This window comes from Pogoniulus pusillus, chromosome 27 (assembly GCF_015220805.1).
Source record: "Pogoniulus pusillus isolate bPogPus1 chromosome 27, bPogPus1.pri, whole genome shotgun sequence".
In the NCBI taxonomy this organism is placed as follows: Eukaryota; Metazoa; Chordata; class Aves; order Piciformes; family Lybiidae; genus Pogoniulus; species Pogoniulus pusillus.
Window position 1 is genome coordinate 9,668,600 of NC_087290.1, and position 27,936 is coordinate 9,696,535.

The 27,936-nt window shown below is 44.2% G+C and overlaps 1 protein-coding gene across 7 annotated transcripts; it reads left to right on the plus strand.

The window, feature by feature from the left end:
* On the plus strand, nt 1-27,840 carry LOC135187381 (merlin-like). Of its 7 annotated transcripts, XM_064166033.1 has the most exons (21): nt 1-606; nt 739-791; nt 1,250-1,353; nt 4,441-4,678; nt 6,095-6,212; nt 8,702-8,827; nt 9,202-9,324; nt 13,186-13,269; nt 14,045-14,113; nt 14,335-14,417; nt 15,463-15,538; nt 16,443-16,580; nt 18,267-18,341; nt 19,091-19,204; nt 19,622-19,744; nt 20,330-20,547; nt 21,435-21,537; nt 22,421-22,548; nt 23,121-23,271; nt 24,130-24,339; nt 25,846-27,840. In XM_064166033.1, the coding sequence occupies exons 4-21, from the start codon at nt 4,671-4,673 to the stop codon at nt 25,879-25,881; spliced, it is 1,983 nt and encodes a 660-aa protein (XP_064022103.1). In that variant the 5' UTR covers nt 1-606; nt 739-791; nt 1,250-1,353; nt 4,441-4,670; the 3' UTR covers nt 25,882-27,840. The 7 variants fall into 7 exon arrangements, with proteins under 7 accessions (XP_064022103.1, XP_064022102.1, XP_064022104.1 ...); XM_064166032.1 differs by having other exon boundaries at nt 1-791; XM_064166034.1 differs by lacking the exon at nt 739-791 and having other exon boundaries at nt 7-54.
* The last annotated feature ends 96 nt before the right edge of the window (nt 27,841-27,936 follow it).

The following is a 27,936-nucleotide window of genomic DNA, read 5'->3' on the forward strand; positions in this document are numbered from 1 at the left end:
TTCTACCTTTCCTAGGCTAAAAGGGACAGCGGGTTTTGTCTGCACCTCCAGCCGGTGGGGAGTGGGTCTTGGCTGTGGGGCCTGTTCCCTGTCTACGGGGAGATCTGTACTACCCCTGGCTTCTGTGGGCTCGCACAGTGAAGCTAGCCTGGGTTTTGGTATAAACGGAGTTGGATGCTATGTGTTGTGAGGCTAGATGTGACCTGGAGCAGGCCTCCATGTAGAGGCTCTAGAAGGAGGCGAGGAGGCAGAGGTGTGAGAGCTGAGGGTCGCTCCGCATTTCAGGGAGTGAAGTTGCCTGGCAGTGGTTCTGTGGCTGCACGCCAATGAGGTCTGTTGGCAAGGGGGAGTAGCTTTGTGCTCTGCTGTGTGCTGTTAGGTATTTAAATGAGCCACGTCTTGAAAGTATTCCTGTGAAGCTGAAATAAGTAATACACGAAGTGAGAGCTGACCTCTTGCCTTTACTTATCCGTACCCTGCTAGAAAGTCCATTTCTGTAGATTTGTATCTAAAGTTAGAGGCTGAGGGGAAAAAAAACCAAACAAAAAACAACGTAGAAACTGAATGATGGCCAAAAAAGCTTTTCATTTTACTGTTGGCTTTGAGGTAATGTGCAGCTCGCAGAGCGTGTGGTCTGTGTGCCTGCAGCTTCGGGCTGAGGCCATCCCTTTTTCCATTTAGTTGTGTTTATTTATCTATTTCTGCTGACAAGTCTTTTGGTTTCTGGCTGCTTTGCAGGCTTGTGTTCAGGCATTATTGTCCCATTGGCCCTTGCCACGGGAAAGGGGCAGGTAGGGAGCTGCGTTTCACAGAATTAATCAGGTTGGAAAAGACCTTGGAGATCATCGAGTCCATTTGTTTAACAGGACACCACCGTGCAGCTTCCTTTTTAGGGTAGCTGGGTTTGGTGACAACAGACTGATTGTGTGGCTGTAAGACACTGCTGAAATGAATTTGATGAGATGCTACTGAAGGAATTACTGGGAAGTTCATGATCAGGGCTTGCAGATAGCAAACCAAGATTCGCAGGCTTCTCTTAACTTCAGCGCCTCGTTGGTTGAATTACAGCGGGGAGAAGCTGGGAGGAGTCTTGCTGGCCCGGGCAGGGAATGGTTAAGAGCCTTTCATATCACCTGGGAAAGCAACTCTTTGATTTTTCAGAGGGCGCTAACATGCTGCAGTTCGTAGGAAACAAAGGGAAGGGGATCAAGTAGAAAAAGTTGTTCTTGGGTTTTATTTGCGGTGGCAGAGCTCCTGAAGGCTGCATATTGATGGCTGCTGGAAAAGACGGGATTTGGGAGTTAAAAAACCCAAGTCCCTCTGTGTGTTTTAATTTGGAAAGCGATCTGTGAGGTAAGTCCTGATTCCAGACGGTGACTTGAGATAGCTTCTTTTTAAAGTTGAGAGGTAAGGGGGGGGAAAAAAATCTTTCTTTTGCTGACCCATTTTACATCAGTGAATTATTTGCTTAAATTGTTTCTTGGGCAGGGAGCAGCGGTAGAGCTGAGAGTCAACAGCTGTAAAAAGCCCACAGCGTTTTCCTGTATTGTCTGCTCTCAAATGACTTGTGTTAGTTTCTAAGCTGAAATGGAAATGCAGGAACGGGGAGAAACGTGAGTCAGGGGAACTTGTGATAAAGAGTTGCAGTGAGTATTTCAGCGCTGACAGGAGACTTGCAAACTGAGGTATCCTGTACTTCTGCAGTTGATGCTTCAAGCATCTTCTGTTGGTGACTCTTAAAGTACTTCCCAAACCTCATTTCTTTAAGCCATGCTGCACTTCAGGACTTCGTATTTACAGCTTCTGTTAAGGGCTTTGCTAGTAGATGGTACAGTTGCTGCCCCTGTGCGTGTGCTGATCCTTAAGGACAGGCTGCTTTTGGACATAACAGAGGGCACTCACAATAGCCGTTAAATCCTGTCTGCAGCCGAGACTAAGGAAGTCTCAAAGTGCTGCAGGCTTTTTGAGTGTGTGTGTGAAAACAGACGGGTTCTCACTTGAGTGTGGTTGGCCAAAGTGTGATTAGGTGGTGATAGCTCACCCAGTTATCACTGAGAGCAAGTGCCATGTGAAGGGACGCCTTTAAATCCTGTGGAGCGCCCTGCGAGCCTTCCAGCCACCTTGGGAAGTGCTCAACTAAAAGTCAATTGTGCTCTCACTCCTGGGAAGACCAATTACAGCTTGCTCATTGAGGTATTGCTCTGTGTCTGTCTCTACTGTACTGAATTCTGGTGGATTGATTGAGCTTTTGGGAGGGAATGCTGATTTAATTCACTGAACAGCACAAAGAGAAAGACAGTGCTGTAAGAAAGTGATACCTGCTGTGTGGGCTGCCTCCCTTTCCTGTGGCGTGCTGTGCGGTGGTGTAACACGAGTGACTGCCCATCTAGTGCTGTGGTACAGATAGGCATCAGTCCCTGCAAGAGTCACCTTGCCAGTTCTTCTTGCTGCTGCCTGCTGTTCCCGGTTTCCCTTGCACCCCCACCTTTTGCTCAGGCACTAGGGAGGAGGAAGATTATAATCCCGCCAGAAAGGTGTATCTTGGGCACGAACAGGCTGAAAGGTAGAGTCAGGGCTGCTTAGTTTCTGCAGTTTCTATTCCTCATCACTGCATTTCTGTTCCCCTCATCAAGCAAAGCTTTTATCATCTTTCTGTTGGCTTTCTTAAGGCACAGGAGAAGCTGTGAACGTTCACAGCTTCTGAACTAGCTGTTCCCTGATTCTGGCTGGACAGGAATCTTTTATCACCCCACCCTGTTTTGGATTAATGTGTTACTTGGTAGGGTTATGACATGCTCTGAACTACCACATTTTGCTGCTTCTGAGTCTTGAGCTTAGACCCTTGTGGCAACTGCAGCAATAAATCACTGGGGCTTTGTGACAGAAGCTGTTATCTGGAAACACTGCATGTGGTTCACAGTTAGATGTTGTTGTTTGCAGGGATCTAGAGGGTTGAGATTGCTTTTGCGTGCAAACAAAAGATTGCAACTCCAGATTGTCTTATTTGGTGAGATTTCTCTTACTTGAAAAAGTAACTTATCCAAAAACTTGTCTGTTAAGTGCTTTTGCTCCTATCACCAGTATCTGACATTCATTTAAGCTGTTCAGTGCGAAAACCTTTTCTATTTCTTTGCCAGTGCTGTTGATTAAAATGCAGTTTACATTTCTGGGGAAAATTTGATATTCAAAAATGTCTTTTTTTTTTTTTTTTCTTCACTGAATCAGAATGTACTTTTCCATGGAATAAAAATTCTGGAATGGGGATTTTAAAAAAATGCTACTGGAAATGTTGAACAAATTATATTGTCATTTCAAGCAGGTTATACAAGAAAAAGGAAAGCACTTCAAAGTCAAAGTGAAGGGCTCTGGTGTTTTTGTCATATTTTGAGGAAAATTAGTGCATTCCTCTGCAGTTCAATTTTATCTGTTCAGCGTTTTCCATATGAAACTCTTTGAGAATGTTCTGTCCTGGCCCTAGCTCCAAGTTCCTGTTTAATTCAATTGGCTGTTTCAAGTTACATATTAAAAATGAATTATGAAGCTTTTTTTTCCCCCCTCTCCTTTGTCTTCAACCATTGGAAACTAAGAGAAAAGGGGTTGTCTCCAGTGTTGTGTAGCAGTCTGTAGTTCTCCTTCCTTCACTTCTGTGTCCAATGGTGCAATTATTTACAGCAGACCTCTGGGTTTGAAGGCAGCTAGACAGGAAATACCTTTGGAATGTAACAGGTTAAAACAGAATTTTGCTGTTAGATGTGTTGCAGCTTGCAGATTGGAGATCAGAAAAAGTACTGGAATAATTACTGCTCTTCTGGTTGCCTTCACATGTCACTGTTACTGTGGTCATTTTTGGGGGTTTAAGTATTCCTTTCTCCTTTACTGAAAATACTTTGGTGTGCTAAGAAAGGATAGACCTGAGCTCTACTCAGGTCCATTGAGATGTTGCCTAAATTACAAAAGAAACACTTCCTTGGCAGGATCTGTTTTTTTACCCCTTTAAGGAAATAAAACAGCATTTCCTGAGGACAACTACCCTGGGGGGGTGCTGGGATTTAGGGTCTGGGTATGCCAGTCCCTGGAGCTTGCACTGAATCTTGGTGGTGTGAATTGCTCTCTCCTAGGACTAGTGGTGGACGCCAGCAGAAGGACCAGCTTGAGATGAGTGCTTTGAGGGCCACAAGAGTGGAGGGAGCAGATACTCTAAGATCCTTTAAGCAGATACACGTTTTGGATAGAAGTTCAGAAAGACAGAAATCCCATCCTGTGCTTTTCCAACACCACAATATTCTTACTACTGGTGATTTTTTTTTTTTTTTTCCCCTGTACAACCTGTCTGCAGTGTAATTAAGTCCCTAACCATTGTGGTCATGAGGAGCAGACATCATAATGCCTCACCACACTTGTCCTGTCTCTCTACTAACCAATACTTTCCTTTTACCACAGGTTATTTTCTAGCAATTGAATCTCTCCTTTGGATCCTCTCCTGTGCTCTTTCCTGAAGTGTTGCTCCAAACCGAACAAGACTTCACAGAAGCTTTACCAGAGCCAGCTGGAGGAAGAGGACTTCTCAACTGCTCTCAGTGGTGTCAGAAAGCTAAATTTCCTCCTGAGCTTTTCTTCTCCACTCTAAGTTGTCTCAAGTACTTGTTCTTGACTCTGCTTCTGATGTCCACATGATTTGGTAACTATCTCATCTGTTCTCTGCCTCAGCTTCCCTGCAATTTGAAAATTAAAACTTCCATTTATATTTTACTTCCTCTTAGCTACTTGAAATTTTTGGATGAGGGACACATCCAAAGTGGGAAATAATCAGTATATTTGCAAGCCAATTTAGAGCTCAGCAGAAGCAAAGAAAGGGGTCAAGATATGTTATAAAATCCTGTAAAGTGCAGACAATTGGAACTTTTCACTTTAAACCAGAACTTTATTTTGGAATCCTGTAAAGAGAGATTGGAAGTCTGCCACACTGTAATGGTCTTATGTTGTTGGAAACCAAGAATGCCTCAGTCTCTTCTTGGCCTATGTAGTTCAGAGTCTGAAAGGTTAGTCTTTATAAAGTGAAAAGACAAAACTTTACAGGCTGCTGTACTCAGAAATAAGCATAACTACATGACACAGGTTCACACTGTCATCTAACCCCAGCAAACCTCTTGTGGCTGTGGAAACAACTCATTCCAAGCATTTTCATGATGGCTTGCAGTCAATGGCATTTAGAGCATGAGATCTGGGGTGGAAGCTTCTGCAAAATGAAGTTCATTTCACAAAGACTAATGGGGAACCTCCTGTTCTAACTAACTTTCATTATTGTGAGTTGATGCCCATGAAAACATGGTCAGTTCACCCTCTTTTCAATGCATGTATTCTTGCATTTGTGACACTTCAGGGAGTTAAGGTCTTAAGTTGTGAAGCAGCTCAGTAGATTAGTTGCTCAAAGAGCTATAACTGATGGAAAAGGATTGAGGTGGATCTGCTATCACAAGGTTTGCTGTGTGATGCAGCACTCTACTGTGCACTTTACAAATGGAGTTTCCACTGCTGCATTTGAAGCTGACACATACTGCAGAGACCTTTGGGAAAGGGAATTTTGCTTGGCTCTGTAAAGGATGAGTTTCTGTTGGCATTATTCAAAAGCCAGGTTACTACTTGAAAGGACCTGCAAACATTCATCCACGGCAGAGTTCTCTTGCAAGAGGCTGTGTGTGGCATTGCATGCATGTGGGTGATGGTGTGGGGCATGAGGGCTGGGCTTGGAGGTTCACTTGATGCTCTCAGCTGTAGTGAGAGACAGGCTCTGGGTATTGCAATAGGTCTGAACAATGTTCTTTGTAGTACTGCAAGAACCTGTGTTTGTCAAGGTTTGAGGAGAGGCAGAAGTGACATTTTAGAGTAATTTTTTATAAGGAGAAAACTAAATTTAAAGGTAAAAGTACTTTTTATTTTTCTTTGCTTCAACATCCTTTATTACTGTCTTGGATTAAAAAAAAAACTATTTCAGGGTGACTTTATTTTGCAAGTCTGGATTCATCCTGCTTTGCAATCTAGCCAAGAAAATGCTCATGTATTTCCAGACCTAAATGTAATGCATGTTTGATTTCAGGTGTGGCTATCCTCATAACCTCAAAAACATGTCCATCCGAGGCCTAAAGAAGAAACAGCCAAAGACTTTTAAAGTCAAAATTATAACAGTGGATGCTGAAATGGAGTTCAGCTGTGAGGTGAGTCCTCAGCAGAATGCTAGAAAGGTAGAGACTGAACTTGGTATTAGCAGGGCAGAAATTGGAGGAGTTAAGATTATAATTTTGTAGATGGTTTTAGAACTGATCTGTCAGTTTTACAAAGGGTGGGTTACTTAGCTTCAGATGCATTCTTCTGTGAACTCTGACTTAATTCAGGGTTTAATGCTGTTTCCACAGAATCCATCTGACTGTGACACAGCTGCAAGTGAGCAGTAAGCCTGCTTTCTTCATGGGCATCCCAGCACATGATGCAGGCCTTGTTTCTGAGTGTTCCTACTTGTCCACAAAATCCTGTTCTTTTAAGACACTGCCAGTTTGAATAAAGAACTCTGATTAGAGCTGGCCTAAGATGTTGCTTATAAAATAATTCATGAAATGATACTTTTGTGCTCAGTTGATCTGGAACCTTCTCTTCAAATTTGCCATTTGTAAAAAACCCAGTGTAGGGGTGCTGGGTTTTTTTAACTCCAGCATCTGTTTTGTATCTATGGCAGAAGAGAAAGCTGCTCAAATGTAAAAGCTGGCTGTTTTTTTCCAATAGTTAAGGCTGTCCAGTAAATTGAATAGAGAAATCATGATTGCAGAAAAACATGGAAAACAAACAAATGCAGCAAATGATCAATTGCCAAATTAATTGAGCTGCACTATTAAGGAGAGAGAACTGTGCCTGAGTAATTCCTGATCATCCAGCAAAAGCAGATAAAGACATTCGGTTATTTTGAGAAGAGGAGTTACAAAGCTGAGGTCCAATGAGACTGGAATTCTAATGGGACCTGGCTGTCTAGTGGAATATTTAGTATTTCTTTTTCTAGGTCTCTCAGAGACAGAATAAATCAGTCACAAGCAGAGCACTTAGAATCCCAGCCCTATCCAATCAACTAGACCATGGCACTTAGTGCCTCATCCAGTCTTTTTTTGAACACTCCAGGAATGGCAACTCCACCACCTCCCTGGGCAGCCCATTCCAATGCCAATCACTCTCTCTGGGAAGAACTTCCTCCTAACATCCAGCCTACACCTCCCCCAGCACAACTTGAGAATATGTCCCCTTGTTCTGTTGCTGGTTGCCTGGGAGAAGAGACCAACCCTCACCTGGCTACAGCCTTCCTTCAGGTAGTTGTAGACAGCAATGAGGTCACCCCTGAGCCTTCTCTTTTCCAGGCTAAACAACCCCAACCTCCTGAGCCTCCTCTCTTCCAGGCTAAACCACCCCAACCTCGGTGGCTGATCTGGAATACTTGCAGGCAGACTTGTGAAAAGGAAGGGTTTGGAAAATTGGATTTGAAGATCAGAAACCTTGTTTAAAAATCCAGTTTAAGGTGTTTCTTCTGCTCTCTCTCCTTTCTTCCCAAATATTATTCTGCTGCTGGCATGATTTCCTGCTTGCCATCCAAATACTTCCTAAAAGTTAATGTTTTTTTTAGCCATTGAGATTTTAGTGGCTCATGCAATTAGACAATTTTTTTTTTTGCCAAATAGGAAAAAGAGATGTGCAGCCTCTTAAGTGGGGGGAAAAAAAAGGCTGTCCTGTGTGTGAATTCTGGGCCCTTTAATCAAAATAGAGTTCTTATGGAGCTAGGTTATTAGTGTAGAAGACAGACTCCTGTTCATTTACATCAGAGTAGCAGAAAGCCTGGGCTTGCTGCCACTGAAATAGCTGAGCGATGTGGAAGATGGATTTGCTTTCCTCATTTGGCATTTCTACCTGGGCCCTGGCACTCCTTTGATTTCCCATGGCCTTCTCTCAGTCTCTCTAATTTATGTAAAGTATTGAAGGAGTTTTTTGCAAATAAAAATAAACCCTTGCCATGTCCCAGAAAATCAATAGTACAGTCCTCATTCTCTCTGCTCATAGAGTGCTTGGTGCTGCAGTGAAGTGATCAGAGCTGCACTGTGACTTGCTCTGGAGGAGAGGAAGAGGAGGTAGAGCTTTGTAATCACAGAATCAATCAAGTTGGAAAACACTTTCAAGATGATCAAGTCCAACCTATCACCCAACATTATCTAATCAACTAAATCCTGGCACCCAGTGCCACATCCAGTCTCTTCTAAAACACTTTCAGGGACGGTGACTCCCACCTCTGTGGGCAGCCCATTCCAATGCCAATCAAGTGAAGAACTTATCCATAACATCCAGCCTGAACATCCCCTGGTGCAGCTTGAGGCTGTGTCCTCTCATTCTGTCACTGGTCACCTGAGAGAAGAGACCAAACCCCACCTGGCCACAACCTGCTTTCAGGTAGTTGTAGACAGTGATAAGGTCCCCACTGAGCCTCCTCTCCAAACCAGCCCCAGCTACCTCAGCTGCTTCAGTTGCTGGTAGACAGCAATAGGTGTGTTTAATTGAAAAGCTAACGGCAAAATAAGAGTTCAGAGGAGAAAGGCAAGGTAGCCTTGTTTGCTTGACTAAAATGTAGCAAATTCATTCAAGGCAAACCTGGTTTTCTTCATTTTCTCTCTCTTTTCAGATGAAGTGGAAGGGAAAGGACTTGTTTGACCTGGTGTGCCGAGCACTTGGTTTAAGGGAGACTTGGTTCTTTGGCTTGCAGTACACAATAAAAGGAATGTGCACCTGGTTAAAGATGGACAAAAAGGTAAAGGAAACAAAAACTAAGTGTGGCAGCTTTCTGCTTACAGAAAGATTTCCTTTTTCTTTAGCACAGGAGCTGAAGGAATGTGTTACAAGGCCACTCTCATTTTAGATTATGTCATTTTTTAATGCTGAAGTTCTTTGTCTTGTTTGGTCTCATTGCTTCTGACACCTTTGGCCTAAAGTATTACCTCCAGTCACCAGTATGTGCACTGATTGCTATTAGATGAAAGCTCAGTGGTGTTCTCTCCACTAAGCTATGAAAAGGCTACTTCAAGTGGTTTATTGTTTGCTTTCTGGTTTTCCTCTGGAATATTGTTGTTTTGAGATACTTTTATACTCTTTTTGCTGCTGATTTTTTGTTTTATCTGTAAACAGGTTTTAGATCAAGAAATCCCCAAAGAAGATCCTATTAGCTTTCATTTTTTGGCTAAATTCTACCCAGAGAAGGTAGAAGAGGAACTACTGCAGGAAATTACCCAGCATTTATTCTTCCTTCAGGTCAGGAACAGTTTTTAACCATGAATTCCTTCTGTGTTTACCCCAGTCCTTTTGTATTGTCTTTGATCTTACTGGCAGCTGTTAGTCTCTGATTCTGCTGGCTTCAGCTCTATCACTGTCTCTGTAAAGATCTCATTTTTATGAAATGCAAACACCTCTCCTGCCTGCTGTGGGTTTGTGTTCTGGTAAGCTGAATGTTGTTCATCTTCTGCAGGGTTTTATTCCCCTGATAGCTTCTCATGCTGTTTGTGCTAGGAATGGGAATTCAGTTGCTAAGACCTGCAGTCGCATGTAAAATGACTTTGACACTCAGCAGTGTGGCTGATAATTCCACATCTGGATATTCCAGACTTGTTTTACTTCTACAGCACATGGGTTTTTAAAAAACCAATCCATGCAAGGCTGGCACTGCTCAAAGAACTGTGAGGCTTTGTCCTGGTTGGTTGCTGCTGAGAAGTACAAAGTGAAGCCATCACATTTGTCAGCTTCAGAAGTTACTTCGAGGACTATGGCACCTGGTCTGCTCTGTCTGCAGCTAAGCTGGATGAGAAGAGCCTCCAGAACTCCTAGTCATCACTGTCTTAGAGCTGTTGGTGTAATCTCTTGTGTAACCATTCCCTAATCCAGTTCTTTGAGACAGAGCAGGATTTAGAAGAGAGCTGTTATTAGGTGCATGCTCTGAGAGGGAGTGACTATGCAAGCAGTTATGGTGGCTGTTGTGAAGGTGGAGAAGAGGGAAGGAATGGTGATGAGCAGTTGGGGACAATAAGCTTTTTCACACACCAGCTGTAGATGAAACAAGACCTGTGACTGCAGCCTATCCCTGAAACTACAACTTGTGTGTTCCTAAAAATAGCCCAGGTGGTTACCGGGAGATCTTGTTGTGCATCATGACTGTAGAAGGCACAATCACTAGAAAACAGAAACTCCCTAACTTGTCCTCCATAAATCTTTATTGTGGATTGTAGGGAAGAAAGTATGACAGAACTTGATAGCCAGTCTGAAATGCAGGCTTGCTCATCTGGCAAGTTTCAAAAGGAGCACCATACACAGCTATCTTCAAACAGAAGATTCACCACAAGGTGTGAGCCTTCTAAAGACAGTCTGGAGGCTTCATCACGTTGTCTGATAGCCGCTGGATGAGAAGAGCTTTCTCTTGGAATGCTGTTGGTGTTCTGAAATGTCCAGACTTGCACTCTCTTACTTGTGCCAGTCAGATTAGCTGCTCTGAGTTGTCTTCCCTACCCAAGCGACCTGGTGCCTGCTGCTTAGGAAGAGTAAATCTTCCTTACAGATAACAGAACCAAATTCAGCTCTGCCATAAGGGCAGCTCCTGAGGAGCGGCACTGTGCTTATGAACCACCATGATGCTTCTCACAAATTTCCATGAGATGGAAACCAGTAAAAGTAATAAAATTAACCCCATGCATGCGTTGATGCTAGCAGCTCTGCAGAGGCAGCTTGCTTAATGGTATTCTTTTGTGCTAGAAGCTGTTAGGACTCTTTTAGCTCCATTAAAAAATAGATGGAGCAGGTTCTTGGAGCACACTGCCTCATTATCAAAATAGAGATTGCATCAACCAGAAAAGCCAGGCTGTAGCTGCAGCAGTAGGTATACAAGCATTGAGTTTGGGATGGTCACTTGTTGCTTAGTTCTTTCTTCCAATGTGTGCAACTTCCAGCTGTGTAAGATAATGCTTGGACTCACTCTTAAAAGTCTTTTCCAACCAAAATGATTCTGAGAGTTGCTATGGAATCCTCTGCAAGCTACAGCCTCTGGTGTGTTGCTTTATTCTGGTAGCTTTCAGCAGTATGTGTCTGTGCAGATAGGTTGGGTATGTGAAATAAGTGCACTCTGCATCTGTAAGCACACACTAAACCCACTTGTTCCCTGGGAAGGATGTGTTAGTGAAGCAATGGGCGAGTGCTGCTGTTCTGAGGGCTGACATGCGAGCTAGAACCTCATCTAGAACCCTCAACCACATGGCACTTTCTTTCTTAAGCTAATTTGGTAAAGGAATGACAGAGGTAGAACTCTTCTCTTAGTCTCTTAATCCTGATTTCTTTTTCCTTTCTCTACCTTTTTTTCTCTTCTCCTTGAACCTGTCTTGACTAGCAGATAGGCAATTAGCAAATTCTTCTCATTCCAAAGTAGAAAAACAAGACTGAAACAAATTTGAACTTGTAAAGCTTCCTGACTATAAAACCCTAAGATCACACCTGGATGCTAATAGGTAAAACATGTATGGACATCTGGATGCCTACGGATTTCAGCTCTGCTGACTCTTCGGCCCTTTGCAGATTAATGTGGTGGAACAGCTCTGTGCAAAGTGTCCCAATGAATGGAAGTGACTAAAGCCAAATGCTGTCTGATTAAACATCAGATAATTTACTCCTTCATAGAGAAAGATGACAAAATGTCTTTGTAAGAACTGACCAGAGCAAACCCCCAGATGTTTATGGGGGGGGGGGGGTGTTATCTTAAGTTGTTGTCAATTCTGAAACCGATTTGCACCATGGAGTATCAAACCTGCAGCTTTCCACATTGGAAGAAAAAGTTCTTCTCATTCTTTCCCTTTTGACATCTAAGAAAGAATTTTCCCTGTGATATAACTCAGGCTCATATATTGAGCTCCTCAAACTTAAAAGGAAAAACTTTTTCTTGGTGGTTCATTTCAGTTCATGGTCCCTACAGTGCCAAGGTGTGTTTGTAAAGATAGCTCAGTGCTATCTCAAGTAGTTTCTGGAAATTTTTAAGGCTGTACCTTGTGCATAATATTCATGTCATGTTCTTAGACCACTGTAATTGTAGTTCTCTGTTTAGTCAGCTTCCCCTTTCTCCTTTATTCTCTCCCCCTGGAAAGCTTGAGAACCTGCAGTTATGGTTTTCACTGTCTGTCCTTGGTGAGATTAGTCAACTGGACAGCCATGAGCAAGCTGGTCTAGTTGGACCTGTGTTGGCTAGATGACCTCCAGAGGTCCTTTTCAACCTAAATGTTGATTTGTATGTTGTGAAGCTTTGTGCCTAAGCAAGAAGGAAAAGAACTGGTAAGAGGAGTGAAATGCAAGCCGTCATGGGTTATAATGCATTCAGGACTCATAGAGTCATAGAATGGCCTAGGTTGGAAGGGACCTTGGAGGTTATCTACTCCAACCTCCCTGTCATGGGCAGGGACACGTCTCAGACTCATCTGCTTGAGGTGTTGTCCAACCTGGCCTTGAAACACTCTCAAGGAGGAGGCATTCCTGGGAAACCTATTCCAGAGTCTTGCTACCCTCATACTGAAGAACTTTTCCCTGCAATCCAGTTTAACTCTGCTCTCCTTCAGCTTCAAACCATTCCCCTGTGTTCTATTGCTAGACACCCTTATGAAAAGTCCCTCTGCAGCCCTTCTGTAGGATCTCTCTTGGATCATCTTTGTGGCCCTCCTCTGGACCCAGTCCAACAGCTCTGTTGTCCTCCTTATGATGGGGACACCAGAACTGGATGCATTATTTGAGGTGAGGCCTCACAAGAACACAGTAAAGGGGTGGGATCACTTTTCTTGCCCTGCTGGCAACATTTCTCTTGACTCCTTATGTTGTGTGGAGATAGCAGAGGGATGTTTCAGTAAACTTAGAACTAAGGCACTTTAAACTCTCAAACCTGAGGGTTGGGGATTTTTTTTCCCATTTAATGTAATGCTAAGTGGAGGCTTCCTGTGTTTCTGAATGCCATTTTATTGTTGCTGTTGCTAACTCACAATGGTGATGTTTGATGCCAAGTTACAGTCTGGGCTTGTCTAGTTTCATTTCAAGCCTGACATAAAGAAGCTCAAAGTCAGAATTTAACTTGTTCCTTTTTTTTTCCTCTTGCTTTAGGTTAAGAAACAAATACTGGATGAGGAAATCTATTGTTCTCCAGAAGCAACAGTTTTGCTGGCTTCTTATGCTGTTCAGGCCAAGGTTTGTGCACAGAAATGATCTTTCTTTCTTTTTTTTGTCCTTTTTCTTTTTACAACCAACACAAACACCTAATGGAATGTTAAACACAATGGTGTTAAACCCCACTGTTAAAGAAGTAGACTAGAAAAAGAAAACTTAGATGTCACTACAAGGATTTTGGTGCTATGTATTTTGGGGTTTTTGCAATATGGGAGATTTCTGTCAGTGTATTTTTAACTCTCAGCTGCAATTATTTCCTGTTGTTTTAAAAAGCATCCATGCACCCAGTAAGTGCTGATAGCAGAGCTCACAATTGAAGGGCTTCATGTTTTCTAGGATGTCTCAGAATATTATTCACTTTGTGCCACTGAGAGCTGAACTGCTGCAGAGGCAGAAGGTGAACACAAATTCTTAGCAGGCCTGACCCTCTGTAGCAGTCCAGCCTCTACGCAGCACAGGAGTGTAGTGGGCTATAAAGTAGGGGAGCTTCCTACTCCCAAACATAGGCTCATGACAGAGGAGAGTATGAAGTCATGGGAGATTTCTTCCTCTGTGCAGTTATGGAGAGCTTCAGGCAGGGACTGAAGACTCCAAGCCACCTTCATGGCTGTGTTGGAGCGGTGTCTGTAGCACAAAGGCTGGAAGGTACTTCCATGGGCAGTTCAGATTATTCTGTGTTACCCTGTATATGGGAGAGCCAACCCAAAATCTGTCTCAAGCAATCACTTCAAACTCCACAAGCAACAAATTCTTCTGCATCCCCCAAACTGAAGTTTCTTTTCTTTCCTCGGGACAGTATGGTGACTACGACCCAAGTTTTCATGAGCCAGGCTTTCTAGCACATGATGAACTTCTACCCAAAAGGGTAAGTCTTTATTCTGTATAAACCCACATTTTGGAGTTTACTCTTCACAACACAAATACTGCTGTGGGGCTTAACAAGAGCATTAAAAACTGGTTTGGTTTTTGTCAGTTCTGAACTTGGCAAAATGACTGAGCTGTGAACTGCACTGCTGCATTCACATTGCTTGGGAGAGGCATCAGATGGATCTTCAAAGGAAACCGAACTCCTTCCTTTCTCTGTAGGTCCTCAGGCAGTATCAGCTGACAGCAGAGATGTGGGAAGAAAAGATTACTGCTTGGTATGCTGAGCACAGGGGCATTGCCAGGTATTGAAGTAATTTCATTCTGTGGAAATCCCATGCAATTCAGTAACTGCTTATTTATTGGTTCCAGTGAACTTTGGGGGTCGTAGAGTGAGCAGGTAAATACTGAGTTCCAAGCTGAGATGCTAATAAGCTAACTTATAGCTAAGGATAAGAGCACCCACTTGTCTTGGGGGAAAAAATGTCTTGTGTAGGGCTCCACGTGCTTGTAAGCTGGACTTGCTCTGAAGTGAACAGAGAAGCTGACTTACAGAGCCTCATGACCTAACATCTCTAAACCAGGAGTCCATGTGTGCCGGCAAAAAGCAGTTCCTGCAGAAGGCTTGAGCTGTGTTGAATTTGCAGTTAGTCCTGAGAGTTTAACCTCTTCATTTAAGGCTGTTAGCTTCCCAGAGTCACTACAGACACACAGACACAACAGCATAGTTCCAGGACTGAGTTTTGGTGCTGATCCCTGTGGACATTCAGCTGCTTCAAAATAATCAGCATGCCTGGAAATTCAATTAAAGAAGGAGCTGATGGCACCCAGAGGCAGCCTTTTAAATGTTTTGGTTCAATTTCTTTTGGGCTGTTGTAGATGATTCTTAGCACTATCTTTACTTAATATTTTCCTCAAGACTTAATTGATGCCTTACCTTGAAGAGAAAAGAATGGTGGGTGGAGAGATTGTCACCCTTTGGGCTCTCCTCAAAGCTCTGTTTAGAATTTCTTCAGGATTCATTTCCCAGTGAATTGTATTGTTTTATGAAGGAAACTTCATGGAGAACAATGGTAGGATAGATCTCCAAGATACAATAGTGGTGGTGTGGCAAAACTAACCCAGGGATGAGAATGGACTTGTATTTTAATAAAGGTTGCACTATACTTGATTCAGAATAGGTAGAGCTTAACTGTCTTTATCCTGCAGAGATGATGTTTGCAGTATCCTTTTTCTATTGTTGAGAGCAAGATAGCAAAATAAAAGAAGGTAGAAAGGACCAGACCAAGTCAGCTGGGACAGAAGAGTTAGAAAAGAATCACCAAGTCTAATCATGGCTTTATTCTGTAGAGATGAAGCTGAGATGAACTACCTGAAAATTGCCCAAGACTTGGAGATGTATGGTGTCAATTATTTCCCAATTGCTGTAAGTGCTTTATTTCAGCAGCTTTTAGTTGCTGTAGGTGATGGTGCTGTCCTTTTGAAATCCTCCAGGGAGTTTGGAACTGAGACTCCTGACTTCTGCTTTTCTGTCCTGGTGGCAGGCTGTGTACTGCTTGTCCTGACTTGATTTCCTTGCCTGCTGAAGGAGTCAATGAGTAAAACAGTTAAAATTAATGTTTTACAATCTGACAAAGTGTCACAGACTGGTCTGGATTGGAAGGGACCTCCAAAGGTCATCCAGTCCAAGACTCCTGCAGTCAACAGGGACATCCTCAACTAGACCAGGTTGCCTTGAGTCCTGTCAAGCCTCACCTTGACTATCTTCAGGGATGATGCCTCAACTACTTCCCTGGGCAACTTGTTGCATTGTTCCACTACCCTCATGGTAAAGAACTTGTTCCTAACATTCACTCTAAATCTGCTCTTGTAGTTTGAAGCCATTGTCCTCATCCTGTCACTGCAGGCCTTTGTAAACAGTCTTCTTTCCAGCCTTCCTGTAGCCCCCTTCAGGTACCTGGACAGCCTCTATTAGGTCTCCCTTCTCTTCTCCAGGCTGGATAACCCTAGCTCCCTCAGCTTGTCCTCATAGCAGAGGTCATTTTCATGGTCCTCCTCTGGATCAGGTTCATGTTCTTCCTGTGGTGAGGACTCCAGACCCTGATCAGCTCTAGCTGTGTCATAAGGAGAAATAGACTGAAAGTTTGAGCTGCTTCAGTCAACCTAGAGGGCTGGGTTTATTAACCAGCAGTGACAACACTCATGATGTAGAGACATAATTTTCTTTTCAAATACAGATAAACATCCGTGTATCAGAGCAAATCTTGCTGTGGTATGTGATTGTTTAATGTCACCATAAATGGCATTTACTGAGATCTCTTGTTTTTTAGCAAAATAAAAACCATACAGACCTCCTGCTTGGAGTTGATGCCAAAGGTATCCACATCTACAGCATTAATAACAGGTTCTCTCCAAATAAGTCCTTTGAGTGGAGTGCTATCAGAAACATTTCCTATAGTGAGAAAGAGGTATGATGGCTTTGATATATTATTCTTTTTATACAGGCATGGGTGTGGGCTGGGATTCTTGGAGCAGGCTGAAAGCTGTCTCTGTTTAAATAATTTGGGGAAGAAGGGGGAAATCCTAGGGAGCTTTGTTACAAAAATAAAACTAACAGACCTGCCTTTCTGTTGTGCTGCATAACCTTGGTTCCCTGAGGAGCCAGAGCCTGCTCTGAGCTCTCCAAACTCATGGACCCCTCTGTTTTGGTCCCTTCCCTGCTGCTTGTCCTTCACAAAACAAGTGTGTTGATCTCTGAAAAACACAGCTCTTGAGAAGAATTGGCTTCTTCAAGGATCTCAGCAGGAATGAGATGATCTCTGATGTTAGTGCCCTTTTCACACATGGGAACTGTCCTCGCAGATGAGGTTTGAAGCACAGTGGCAAAAGGAGATGTGAGCAAGATGTACATTGATTTTTCTGCCTGACTTCTGCCAGTTTCTCAGTCTGCAGCCCAGCCCTACCACTGCAATTTCACTGTGGCTTCAGAGCCCATCTTTTACCTATTAGAGGTGGAGAGATTTTAGCCTCCTCAAGTCATGTGGCTACAGGGAAGGCTGTAATTGACAATAAAAGTAGGAAAAAAATGCATTGGTACTGGAATGCCTGGAATTTGTCAGCTGAAGCACAGCCTGTTCCATTTTCTGTGGGCCTTTTGAATAACCTTAAGGATGAGATTTGCTTTCCAGAGTTAGAAGTGCAGACATTCAATCAGGCAGGGCAGCCTGCCTCCAAAAGGTTTTTAGTGCTTGCATGATATTAAGCTCTCCCTCTGCTCTGGATAAAGTGCTTTAACTCCCTGGTGTTGGGAAATTGAGCAGCCCTCACTAAATTTCCTGACACATTCACAGCTCTACTCCTCACAAAGCAACACATTCAACCAGTTAATTACCTGGGAGGTGAGAGGAGCTATAGGACATTATGATCTTGGTGACTCAGATGGCCTGAAATTATACATTGCATTGCAAATGAATTATAGGAGTAGAGTGCTAGGGAGCCTGTGAGTCACAGCAAAGAGGATCTTGAAAGGAGCCAGATTTTATGCAGCCAAATCAAGCACAATACATGAAGTAAAACTGTGCACTTACCTGGCAGCATGAAAACCTTTCAGGTCCTCTGCAAACAGCTTGGAAGGCAGGACTGACATGGTGAAAAAGCAGCAGCTGCAGGACTGTTTCCTGATGGTCAGAAGTTGTTCTCCAGGCCTCTGATATATTTTTGTTTTCACCTGCAATGCTTGATTTTCAGAGAGGTTGTTTGACATCTCCCTGACTTGAAGAATAAGCCTTCTTCTGGGGATTCCTAATGGATTCTGTTTTCCTGATAACCAGTGCTTGTTCCAGTGTTCCTGCTATGGCTGGCAATGCACAGCTGGTATTATTATGGAAAACCACCATCCAAACTGGCCCTGTGATGTGTCTGTCTGTGGGAGGCTTTCTCTTCTAACGTAGCCTGCTATGGGAGCAGATGAAGAACCTGTCACAGCAGCCTTGGTTCTGATTCTTTTGAGCAGCACTCTCACCACATTTGTGGCATAAATCACTGCTTCCCTGGAGAGAAGTGGTGAAGGGCTAAAATTTGCATTAGCGTTAATAGTTTCAACTTCGGTTTTCCTCCTTCTTACTGTCTCCTTTCTGTTGTTCTTCTGCCTCTAGTTAACTATTAAACCTCTTGACAAGAAAGCAGAAGTCTTCAAGTTCTTTTCGTCTCAACTCAAAGTGAACAAGCTGGTAAGTGTCCTGCTTTCCTCCTCCTTTAAAACTGACCTTGGTAATACTGAATGATCTGCAGGAGAAGTACTGCTTGGAAAACCTACAGAGAAGCCAGGGAGCACTGAGTTTGTGTTATCCTGAGGGCTGTTCTGTCTGGGAAGTGGTGCTGTATATGTTTGCCCTCTCTGGGAAGGGGACATGCTGGGTGGGAAGTGATATGTGAAAGAAGGCCTAAATCACAAAGGGAAATCCAGATACTGCAAGGATACAGCATATGGAAAGGTGTAAAGCCACAGCAGCATCTATCTGGCTGCCTGCTGTGAGTTCATCAGCTGCTGCCTCTTCTTGGAGAAGCAACAAGGGAAGAATCTAATAACCAGCTAATTGTCCTCATTGAGTGCTTCCTAACACAACCACGGCGGCTGGGTCACTTCTTGGTGAGCTTCTGGAGGAACCATCACAGGTGCCCATTCCCACAGCTGCATCTTGAATAGTCCCTGCCTAGGTCCCTTCAGGAAAACAGAACCAGAGGGGGCTTAAGGGCAGAAGGGACCCCTCATCCTGCTGGGAACTTATTCTAATCTGATGTGTACCTGAGTATGAGCCTGCCCTGGGTGCTGATTTTCTTGAAGAGAAGCAACTGCTAGAACTTATGCTGAAGTCAGAGTTGTCAGCTTCTGTCTTGTGAGGCTGATGTGGTGCTCTTTGTCCTTCTGTCTGGGGCACAGACAGATCCAAATCACATTTTCTTTGCCTTTTCTGTCCAGATTTTGCAGCTGTGCATTGGAAACCACGACCTGTTTATGAGGAGAAGAAAAGTGGACTCGGTAGAGATCCAGCAAATGAAAGCACAAGCCAAGGAGGAAAAAGCTAGGAAAAAGGTAGGTGCTCCTGCTCTTCTGTTGTTGAAAACACAGATGATTATTCCAGCTGGTGCCCTCACTGTCCATGCAGCACATCAGTATCTGTGTGGGAGGTGGGAAAGTGCAGCAGGATTGAATCTGGGAGCAGCTTTAGTGTTTGCAGCATCCGAGGATGCAAGTGATGTTTGTGATCTGTAGATTTGGAGTACATAACTTGATCCAAGTCCTTGTCCAGCAGGCTGAAATAATCATTGTCACCTGTTAGAGGAGTTCAGTGCTGCAAAGAGCAGGCAGCACCAGCACTGCGCTGATGAATATTGCTCCACTAGCTAGAGAGCAGTCTGTGTTCATTAGCTTAATTTGCTAGGCTGTCTCAGGCCCAGATAAGCTTCTGATGCAAACACACAAACGTGGTTGTGCTCCTTCTGTTTCCAGATGGAGAATCAAAGGCTGGCCAGGGAGAAGCAGCTCCGAGAAGAAGCAGAGCGAGCCAAGGAGGAGCTGGAAAGGCGACTCTTCCAGCTGGAAGATGAAGCCAGGCAGGCCAATGAGGCCCTGGTGAGTAGCACATTAGTCTGAGTATCCTTGTGCCTGACAGGTTTCTTGGTTTGAAAGCACTTCATTTTTTTCCCCTTGTGGCTCCTGTAAGACACTAGGAATTATGGCTCAGACAAGGCCAGAGAGTCTCTGACTGCTGGTGGAGAGGGCATGGGAAGTGCCTGGGAGAACTCTAATCTGCCACAGTCTGTTTGCTGAGAGCCATTTGCTGCCTGTGTTTGGGTCAAAGTGCTTTCTTCAGGCAGAGAGGGAAGAAAGGAAGCAACTTGGAGCTGAAATTGGGAGGAAAGGGGCATGGTGCATTAGCAACTGAAGAGGGCAACTTCATTTTTTTCATTGAGATCTTTGTCCAACTGTAAGCAAATTTCCCTCCTGCCTCCCACCTCTACTAAGCAAGGAGGTGTGTCAGGCAATTCTGGAGCAGAGGAGGAGCACCAGACCCTACAATTCAGTTCACTACACTATTTTAAAGAGTAATGCTTTCATCCCTTTGCTGTGGAGAGATTATGTCCTCTTCCCAGCTGCCTGTAGAGGGGAGTTTGCAGCTGCTAGGCAGGGTAACGAATTAAAACTGTTCCTCCTTAGATCCGATCTCAGGAAGCAGCAGAGCTGCTGGCTGAGAAAGCTCAGATTGCAGAAGAGGAGGCAAAATTGCTGGCCCAGAATGCTGCAGAAGCTGAGCAAGAGCGGCAGAGGCTGGAGATCACAGCTCTGAAAACCAAGGAGGAGAAACGCCTGATGGAGCAAAAGATGCGGGAGGCAGAGCTGATAGCAGTGAAGCTGGTGAAGGAATCAGACCGGAGGTTAGATTGGCTTGAGCTGGAGTTCTGTGGTCTCTACTGGGATGCCTGGGTTCAGAGAGTGCTGCTTTTATCAGAGCTAAGCCTGGGAGGGAGGGATTGTTCCCAGAGCAACACTTCAGAGTGACTAAGCCTTCTTGCATTATTTATTCCACCTAGTACCAGTGGTTGGGATGCAGGTCAAGAAGTTTACAGTGGATCAGGTGCAAGGCTTGAGAGAGATTTGGTAGAAAGATCCAGAATGCAGCAGCACTCTCTATTTAACATCATCAAAAGATCACTGCCTGCCCAGCTACCTAAACTTGCCAGTCTCTCAGCTGTGAGGCTATTTTCATTCCTGACTAGCAGGTGCTGGTCTCTTGTATCCCTTTCAGATCTTTTCCAAGTAAATCCCTGTCAACTTTATAAACCACTCTAAGCATTTGCATGTTCCCTAACACTGAGCTGCTTGAAGGTGCCTGAGTAGACCAGTGTTGACAGAGGGTGTTTAATCTTGCTGTTAAAGGCCTTCTGCTTGTTTTAAGGTACTGCCAGAAAGCTTGCCAAAATAAAGAACAGATACATTGCACTTCTCCCCACCTCAGGGAGGATCTCTGACAGCCTGGAGAATCTGTATCAGCAGGTCATAATTGAGCTCATGGAAATTATGAGTTAGGAAAAACATGTTCACTCAGGCAGTTTGTGCAGAGCTGTCTTTGAAAGCATGTGTTGTGCTGTGTCCACTTAGATCTCCATGTGAGCATCCTACCACAAGTGTCTTTGAGTAAAGGAAGCCCTCACAGTACATGTTCTTGCTGTCTGAAAGCTACTGATGTGCACAGCTCTGAAATCCATGAGTTGCTTTATAGTTGAAGTCATCCTCCACTCACCTTGGGATATTTGTTTTACAGAGCTAAGGAAGCTGAGCATCTGAAACAAGATCTGCATGAAGCCAGAGAGGCTGAGAGGAAAGCCAAGCAGAAACTCTTAGACATAACCAGGCTTAATTATCCTGTAAGTTTCTGCTCTGCTGGGCACTACTTCATCTTCAGTTAGTCTGATGGTGATGGTATTTTTATAGCCCATATCAAACTGGCTAATGGCTTGTGCACCCAGCTGGGAGTCAAACACCTATAGATCAAATGGCACTGCAACAGTCTAGTGAGGATCATACAATAGAATGGTTTAGGTTGGAAGTTCCAGCATCCCCCCCGCCCCACAGACAGGGACACCTTCCACTAGAACAGGTCGTTTAAGGCCGCATCTAACCTAGCTTTGAACACCTCCAGGGAGGGAGCAGCCACAACCTCCCTGGGCAACCTGTTCCAGTGTTTCACCACCCTCACTGTAAAGAAGGATGGAAGTTGTATTTGGTCAGAGCAGGGACTCAGGAGGATAAGAGAGGCAAGACAAAAGTTAAAAGCAGGATGGGTGTTGGGACTTGCAGGGCAGAGATTGTTTTGCCTGCATTCATGACTTTATACCATCTCAGGCAGTGGTTTGTGGAGGTGGCATAGTGAGCTCCCTATGTTGTCCTGGCATAGGAGTTGTCCGTGAGTGTCTTCAGGCAAAGCCGGTGAAGCTGTCTCCAGCAAGAAGGCAGTGCTAAGGCTGTGTGCCCCAGCTTCCCCTTTTGCTCTAGACTTGCTGAGAATGAATTTCCATTCTCTGCTGCAACAGAGGAAAGTTGCAGCCCGGAGACTTCTCTGCCCTTGGATCTGTGAGTTCAGCAGTTCATCTGGAGCCCCTTGAGGGGAGGGGCTACAGCAGCATCTGTGTGTGTCTCAGAGTTCATCGGTAACTTACAAATTGGCTCAGCATGGCACTCTTGCAGAAGCTGGGGAGATAAACCTGAAATCAATCAGATCTTGCTTGACACTTGTGTTGCCTCTTTCAGCACATGGTCAAGTACCCGCAGTACTCACCAACTGACAGCAGAGATGCCAACTTTGACAAAGGATCCGTAAAGCTGGATTTGAAAGACATCGACCTCAAGAGACTATCCTTTGAGATCGAGAGAGAGAGGTATCAGTGTACTGCTGGTGTCAATAAATGAGAATGTTAATGGTGGAAAGTGCAGAAAGGAAAAAAGTCATCTGTGGGCATCACAGTTCATCCTCCACAGCTCAGGGTGGCCTCCTGCTTGTATATAACGCTGGAGGCCTTTTATTAAGCTGGTTATGCATGTGTAAGGCTGCTTATTCGCGCAGAGGAAGAGCGTTCTGGTGGCTCCCAGCTTGGGCTGAGGAGGAGCGTTGGTGTTGCAGAGCGTGGTGATGGGCAAAGAGCCTGTTAGAGGACAGGAGGCTCCCTCCAGTGGCCAAATCTGGTATTGCTTTGAGCTGATAGCGAGATGCTTTTCTTCTGGCCTGGGAAGAGACGCATGGTGAAAAGTTAGACTGTGAATGCTGAAGGATGGAAATGAATCCCTTTTTCACTGAGTCAGGGGAGTCAGGCTGACAAGGGTCAGGCTTCATTTTATCTACCAAAAACCCCAAATGAAAGGAAGAACTTTCTTTCTCCTCCTTCCACACAGACCTGTTGCTGAGCTGTGTGATGCCAATAAGGTTTCTGTCTCCTGTGTGTGGCCCCTACAGGTTAGACTACTTGGAAAAGAGCAGAAAATTTGAAGATCGACTGAAAGAACTGAAGTCTGAAATTCATGCTTTGAAGCTAGAAGAAAAACAGTCTGGGCTTTACTCTCGCTGGAATGAAGTGCTGGGATCTTTGGATCGCTCCTTAGGGAATGTATGTGCACTAAATCCCTGCCACTTTCCACAAGGAACCATAAAAGAGAACAGTGTGGGGCTGCCAGAGGTGGTTGCTGTATTTCAATCCAAGCCTTCACTACCCTTGATAGTAAAATATGAAAAATGTGAACACACATTTGGTTTGGTTTTGGTGTTTTTCACATTAATTCTCCCTGTCTAAGAATTTTTTTCCTGGGTGAAACACCAGATCCATGAGTGGAAAAAAAACTCTTATTTTACAGACTATGAAATAACAGTGAGGGTTTAAGCTTTTGGGTAGTGGAACACTAGAGCAGGTTGCCCAGGGGGGCAGTTGAGGCCTCATCCCTGGAGATACGCAAGGTGAAGCTTGACAGGGCTCTGAGCAACCTGATCTAGGGGAGGATGTCTCTGCTGACTGCAGAGGGAGTTGAACTGGATGACCTTTGGAGGTCTTTTCCAACCCAGAGCATTTTATGAGTCTGTGAAACTGTTGTAACCTGATCCATTTAAATATGGTTCCTCATCATTTGCACCACACTTTCATTCATGTGATTTGTGGCTGCTGGGAGTCATAAGGATCTTGGTGTAAGGGTTACTTTTTTTCAGCCAATAAGGATCTAAACAAAAATTTTTGCTGTAAGGTTCAGTTTATTTTTCTAAACACTCCAACCTCTTTCTGAACCACTGCAAGAGTAGGGATGGCTTCCTCTCTCCAAGTTCTTGTAGCCAAAATGGCTCCTAGAGAGTGGTTTTAGGGAGAAATAGGAAGGAAGATGGCCTTTGTTTTCTGACTATGTATCTGATGTTCTTCTTGTCTTAATGAGTATTGATACAGAGAGGGCATTAAATTTCCACATGATCTTCTCTTTCAAAGACTCCATCGTGGATGAAAACCTTTGAAACTGGAGAGTCATTGGATATAAATCTTCAAAGACCTTTTCCTGCTTCCTCACTAAGTACTAAAAGCAGCTGGCCTTGTACCAACAGAATTCAACACCCAGTGCCAGTGGATAAGTCATCTCTTCAAGCAAACCCTTTGCTTGCCAACAGTGTGGGCACAGGAGCCAGAAAACAGATTATAAAGGTAAGCAGATTTGTAAGAGTTTAGAGTTCAGGCAATGCCTGGCTCGAGGGGACCTGTTTTATCCAGCTCTGTCACAGCCTCTCAGCTGAGTCACTGCATGGCTGTTGCATGGCTTTGGACACCCTGCACTGGTGCCTTGTCTGTTTATAACTTGAGGCTACCTGTTTGTTGTCACTTCTGGTCTGAGCTGGAGGGCAAACCTGGAAAGCTTGGAAAATAAAGCAGGAGGAGGGTCTGTGTTAAATTTTATTTACATCAACCAGGCTTAGAAATGAGAATAGAGGTATAGAGAGCTTAAAACATGGTTGTCTGCCTTCTGGTTTTAAGACTAAAAATGCCTTTTTCATCTTAATAGTATATTATTAAGCTGACTGCCAGTTATCTTAATAAAGAAGTGCCTAGGCTTCCAACAGTTTGCTTCTCTTCCACTGTGTTCCCTGATGAAGAGTCCTGAGGAGTGAACAGGCTGGTTCTCATGCCTGATTTTAAATTTCCTAGGCTGGAGAACCTCCTGTGCACTCAGGAAGAACTATGAGAGCATGCAGTCCTGAATAGGGGAAAGAAATCGGCTCTCTAGGCAGTGCTCTTGTGCAAGGAGCTGGGAATAAAGGAAACTCTACTGCTGGCTTATGTAGACAAACTGAGGTCACTGGGATCAGTTAGAAGCTCCTAGATGTAACATTCAAGACCTGAATCTTAAAGACTTTGTGCTTGAAATAAGGAGAAACAAAACTGAGTGTAGCAGCAAGTGATGAACCAGCTCTTTCTAGGCAAGTAACAGAATGTTAGAGGTTGGAGGAGACCTCAAAAGATCATCTAGTCCAAACTGCCTTCTAGAGCAGGATCACCTAGAGCAGATCACTCAGAATCATGGAATTATTTTAGTTGGAAAACACATCTAAGATGAAGTCCAACTGCCAACCCAAGACCACCATAGCTATTAAACCATGTCCTGAAGTGCTATGTCCATATGTTTCTTGAACATCTCCAGGGATAGTGAGTCATAGAATGGTTTAGGTTGGAAGGGAGCTTAAAGGTCACCTAGTTACATCCTCCCCTCCACCATGTGCAAGGACACCTTCCACTAGCCCAGGTTGCTCAAGGCCTCATCTAACCTGGCCTTGAACACCTTCAGGAAGGAGGCATCCACAACCTTCCTGGGCAATCTGTTCCAATGTCTCACCACCCTCACTGTAAAGATTTTCTTTCTAATATCCTCCATGCCTCATTGGGCAGCATATTCCAATGCCTGACATGGAGTCCTAGAATTGTTTTGGTTGGAAGAGACCTCTAGGATCAAAGTCATAGAAGCAATTTTTAAGATTAACCTAGTCTAAGGGGCAGGGGTGAGGCAAATACTCTTGTTTTAAGAAGGAAGAAAAAGCCATTGCAGAGCACCTTGCAAAAGGCTGCAGTCAGATCTAAGGAACTGGACCAAATGAGGCTACTTAGTTTTAATTAGGAGTTCAGGATCAAACTAACTTCTGTTATTTGGTTTCCCTTCAGGTTCAGCAACATGACTCAGATGTGATCTACATTTGAAGCCTCTCATTTCTTTACCTGCTGGCCATCTTTTTTTTGGCTGCTGCAAAATGGACCTCTACAAGGACAACTGTGCAGCTCTCTCTGCTGACAGACATCAGCACAAGGGAAGTGGCACTGCAGTTAGAGTGGTGCTGTTCAGCTTCTGAGCAGATAACATAAACTGGGAGCACTGCAACTGCCAGTGCAAAACCAGCTGGTGTACAGTGGTGTAAAGGTACAAACCCAGAGAAATATTGTTTACTACTTAAGCACTTTGGAAGAAACACTTTGTACTTTGCTAACCCTTCCTCCTCCAGGTGTTTTTACACACTGTCCTGTCACTGTGATACTGCACTTCTGGGGAAGGGATGTGAGGCAGCAAGTGTCCAGGAAATACTTGGGAGGAGAAAGAGAAATGTACATGAGCTTGGTATTTACCTACAGAAGAGAGTAATTATGGTTTTGCTATGGTCCATGGAATGTGACTCCCACGGAGCTGCTCAACAATTTAGTGTTTGCCTGCTAAATATTTCCCTTTTTCCTCTCCAAACATTTCTTGGTTTGCTTAATTGATTTGCATTTCTCTGTGAGAAATCTCAGCTTTTAATTCCAGATGTAGAAGTGGACATCATCAAATGCCTTTCATTCCTGAGGGAATCCCTTGGAATGCAAAGCTTCTGTCCATTCTCTTTGCAGTTTCCCACTAGATCAAGCACTTGCTGTTTCTTTTGCTGCTCCAGCAAACTTTGCATGCATTTAACTGGGTTCCAGTTCTGTGTAACACAGCTTCCAAATTAAGACAAAGACAAAATATGTTGTTGGTGTCTGCTAAAGTTGGGGTGGTTTCTGATGGAGGGATGCATGCAGCAAAATGTTTGCCTCCTTAGTGCAACCTGCTTGCATTTTGTCTGTGTTGCCATAAATCTTTAGTCCCAGGACTTCTGGGGAAACTGACACTGTGCAGCTGTAGCTAAAGTAGCACAGCTGAGCATGTGACATGCCATGTAAAAGTGACTGTTTATGTTGTTAAGTATCTTGTTCTAAAAGCTAAGATGAAACAAAATACTTTCAATTCCATTTCCACTTGCTAGTGACAAATTGAAACTGAATGTTGTGTCAATGTGACAGCATTTACAAGACAAGTTTTAAGATCAAATAAATCTGCTCTGCAAATGTCTGCAACAGAGTGAGTGCAATGGGGGATAGCATCTGTAGGCAGCTGTGGGCTCAAGCTTGTGCCAGTCATGACAGTTCCATGGGGAAATGCAGGTGGCAGTAATCTGCAGTGCTGCCCTCTGGTTTGTTCTCAGCCTTCAGAGGAGCTGCTGCCTTTGGTTGGTATGGGGTTGGGGTCAGGGTGTGTGGATTCTCCTCACAGCTCTGTCCCATAGGAGGTGTTTGCAGCTATTGGGTATTAAATACACAGGGTTTTGATCTGTCTGGAAAGAGCCTTGCGAGTGAGATGGAGAAGCTGTCAGAGGCATCAGACTGAAGAGGCAGATGCTGTGATGGTCCCAAGACTGGGTAGGTGGCATTGGCTACAACTGGAACAATGGTGAGATACAGGAAATAGCCTGAAGGGGAAAAGTACAAAACAGCTCTGAATGTGGCATTCCAGACTGGGAAGCAGGGAGGGTTGCTGGGATTTCCTTGGTGGTTCTTGTTTCTTCTTTCATTTGTGTGTCTTACCACATAACTAAGCTTGTACCCTCATTCTGACAGAGGTGCTGGAGCTTCCTTTTGCTGTTGTGAGCTGTGCCATGGTATAGGGCATTGATGAAGAGAAATGTTCCACATACAGGATTGATTTCTTTGGACTTGATGCTGTGTATCACAGTGAAGGACAGGGTCACAGTGCTGCCAGCTTGAAAAGGAAGCCTGTATGCCCAAGCTGTTCTCCTCCTGTTGGCACTGCAAAAAGAAGTGCTACCTGGGCATCAGTTTGTCTAAAACCTAAATAAATATTTGCAGCAATTATGCTTTGTATGTTGGTGCTTCTGTTGCTCCTGCTTGCAGTGTTGATCACTCAAACTAGGCCCTGGCAGGTGTGCTGAGGAGAGTGTGAGATGGTCT

Bases quoted from the DNA above. Each gene is read 5' to 3' on its own strand.
- LOC135187381 (XM_064166032.1), top strand. The intron at 9,325-13,185 runs GTCAGGAACAGT...CTCTTGCTTTAG, and splicing joins AGCATTTATTCTTCCTTCAG to GTTAAGAAACAAATACTGGA. The intron at 23,272-24,129 runs GTATGTGCACTA...TCTCTTTCAAAG, and splicing joins TGGATCGCTCCTTAGGGAAT to ACTCCATCGTGGATGAAAAC.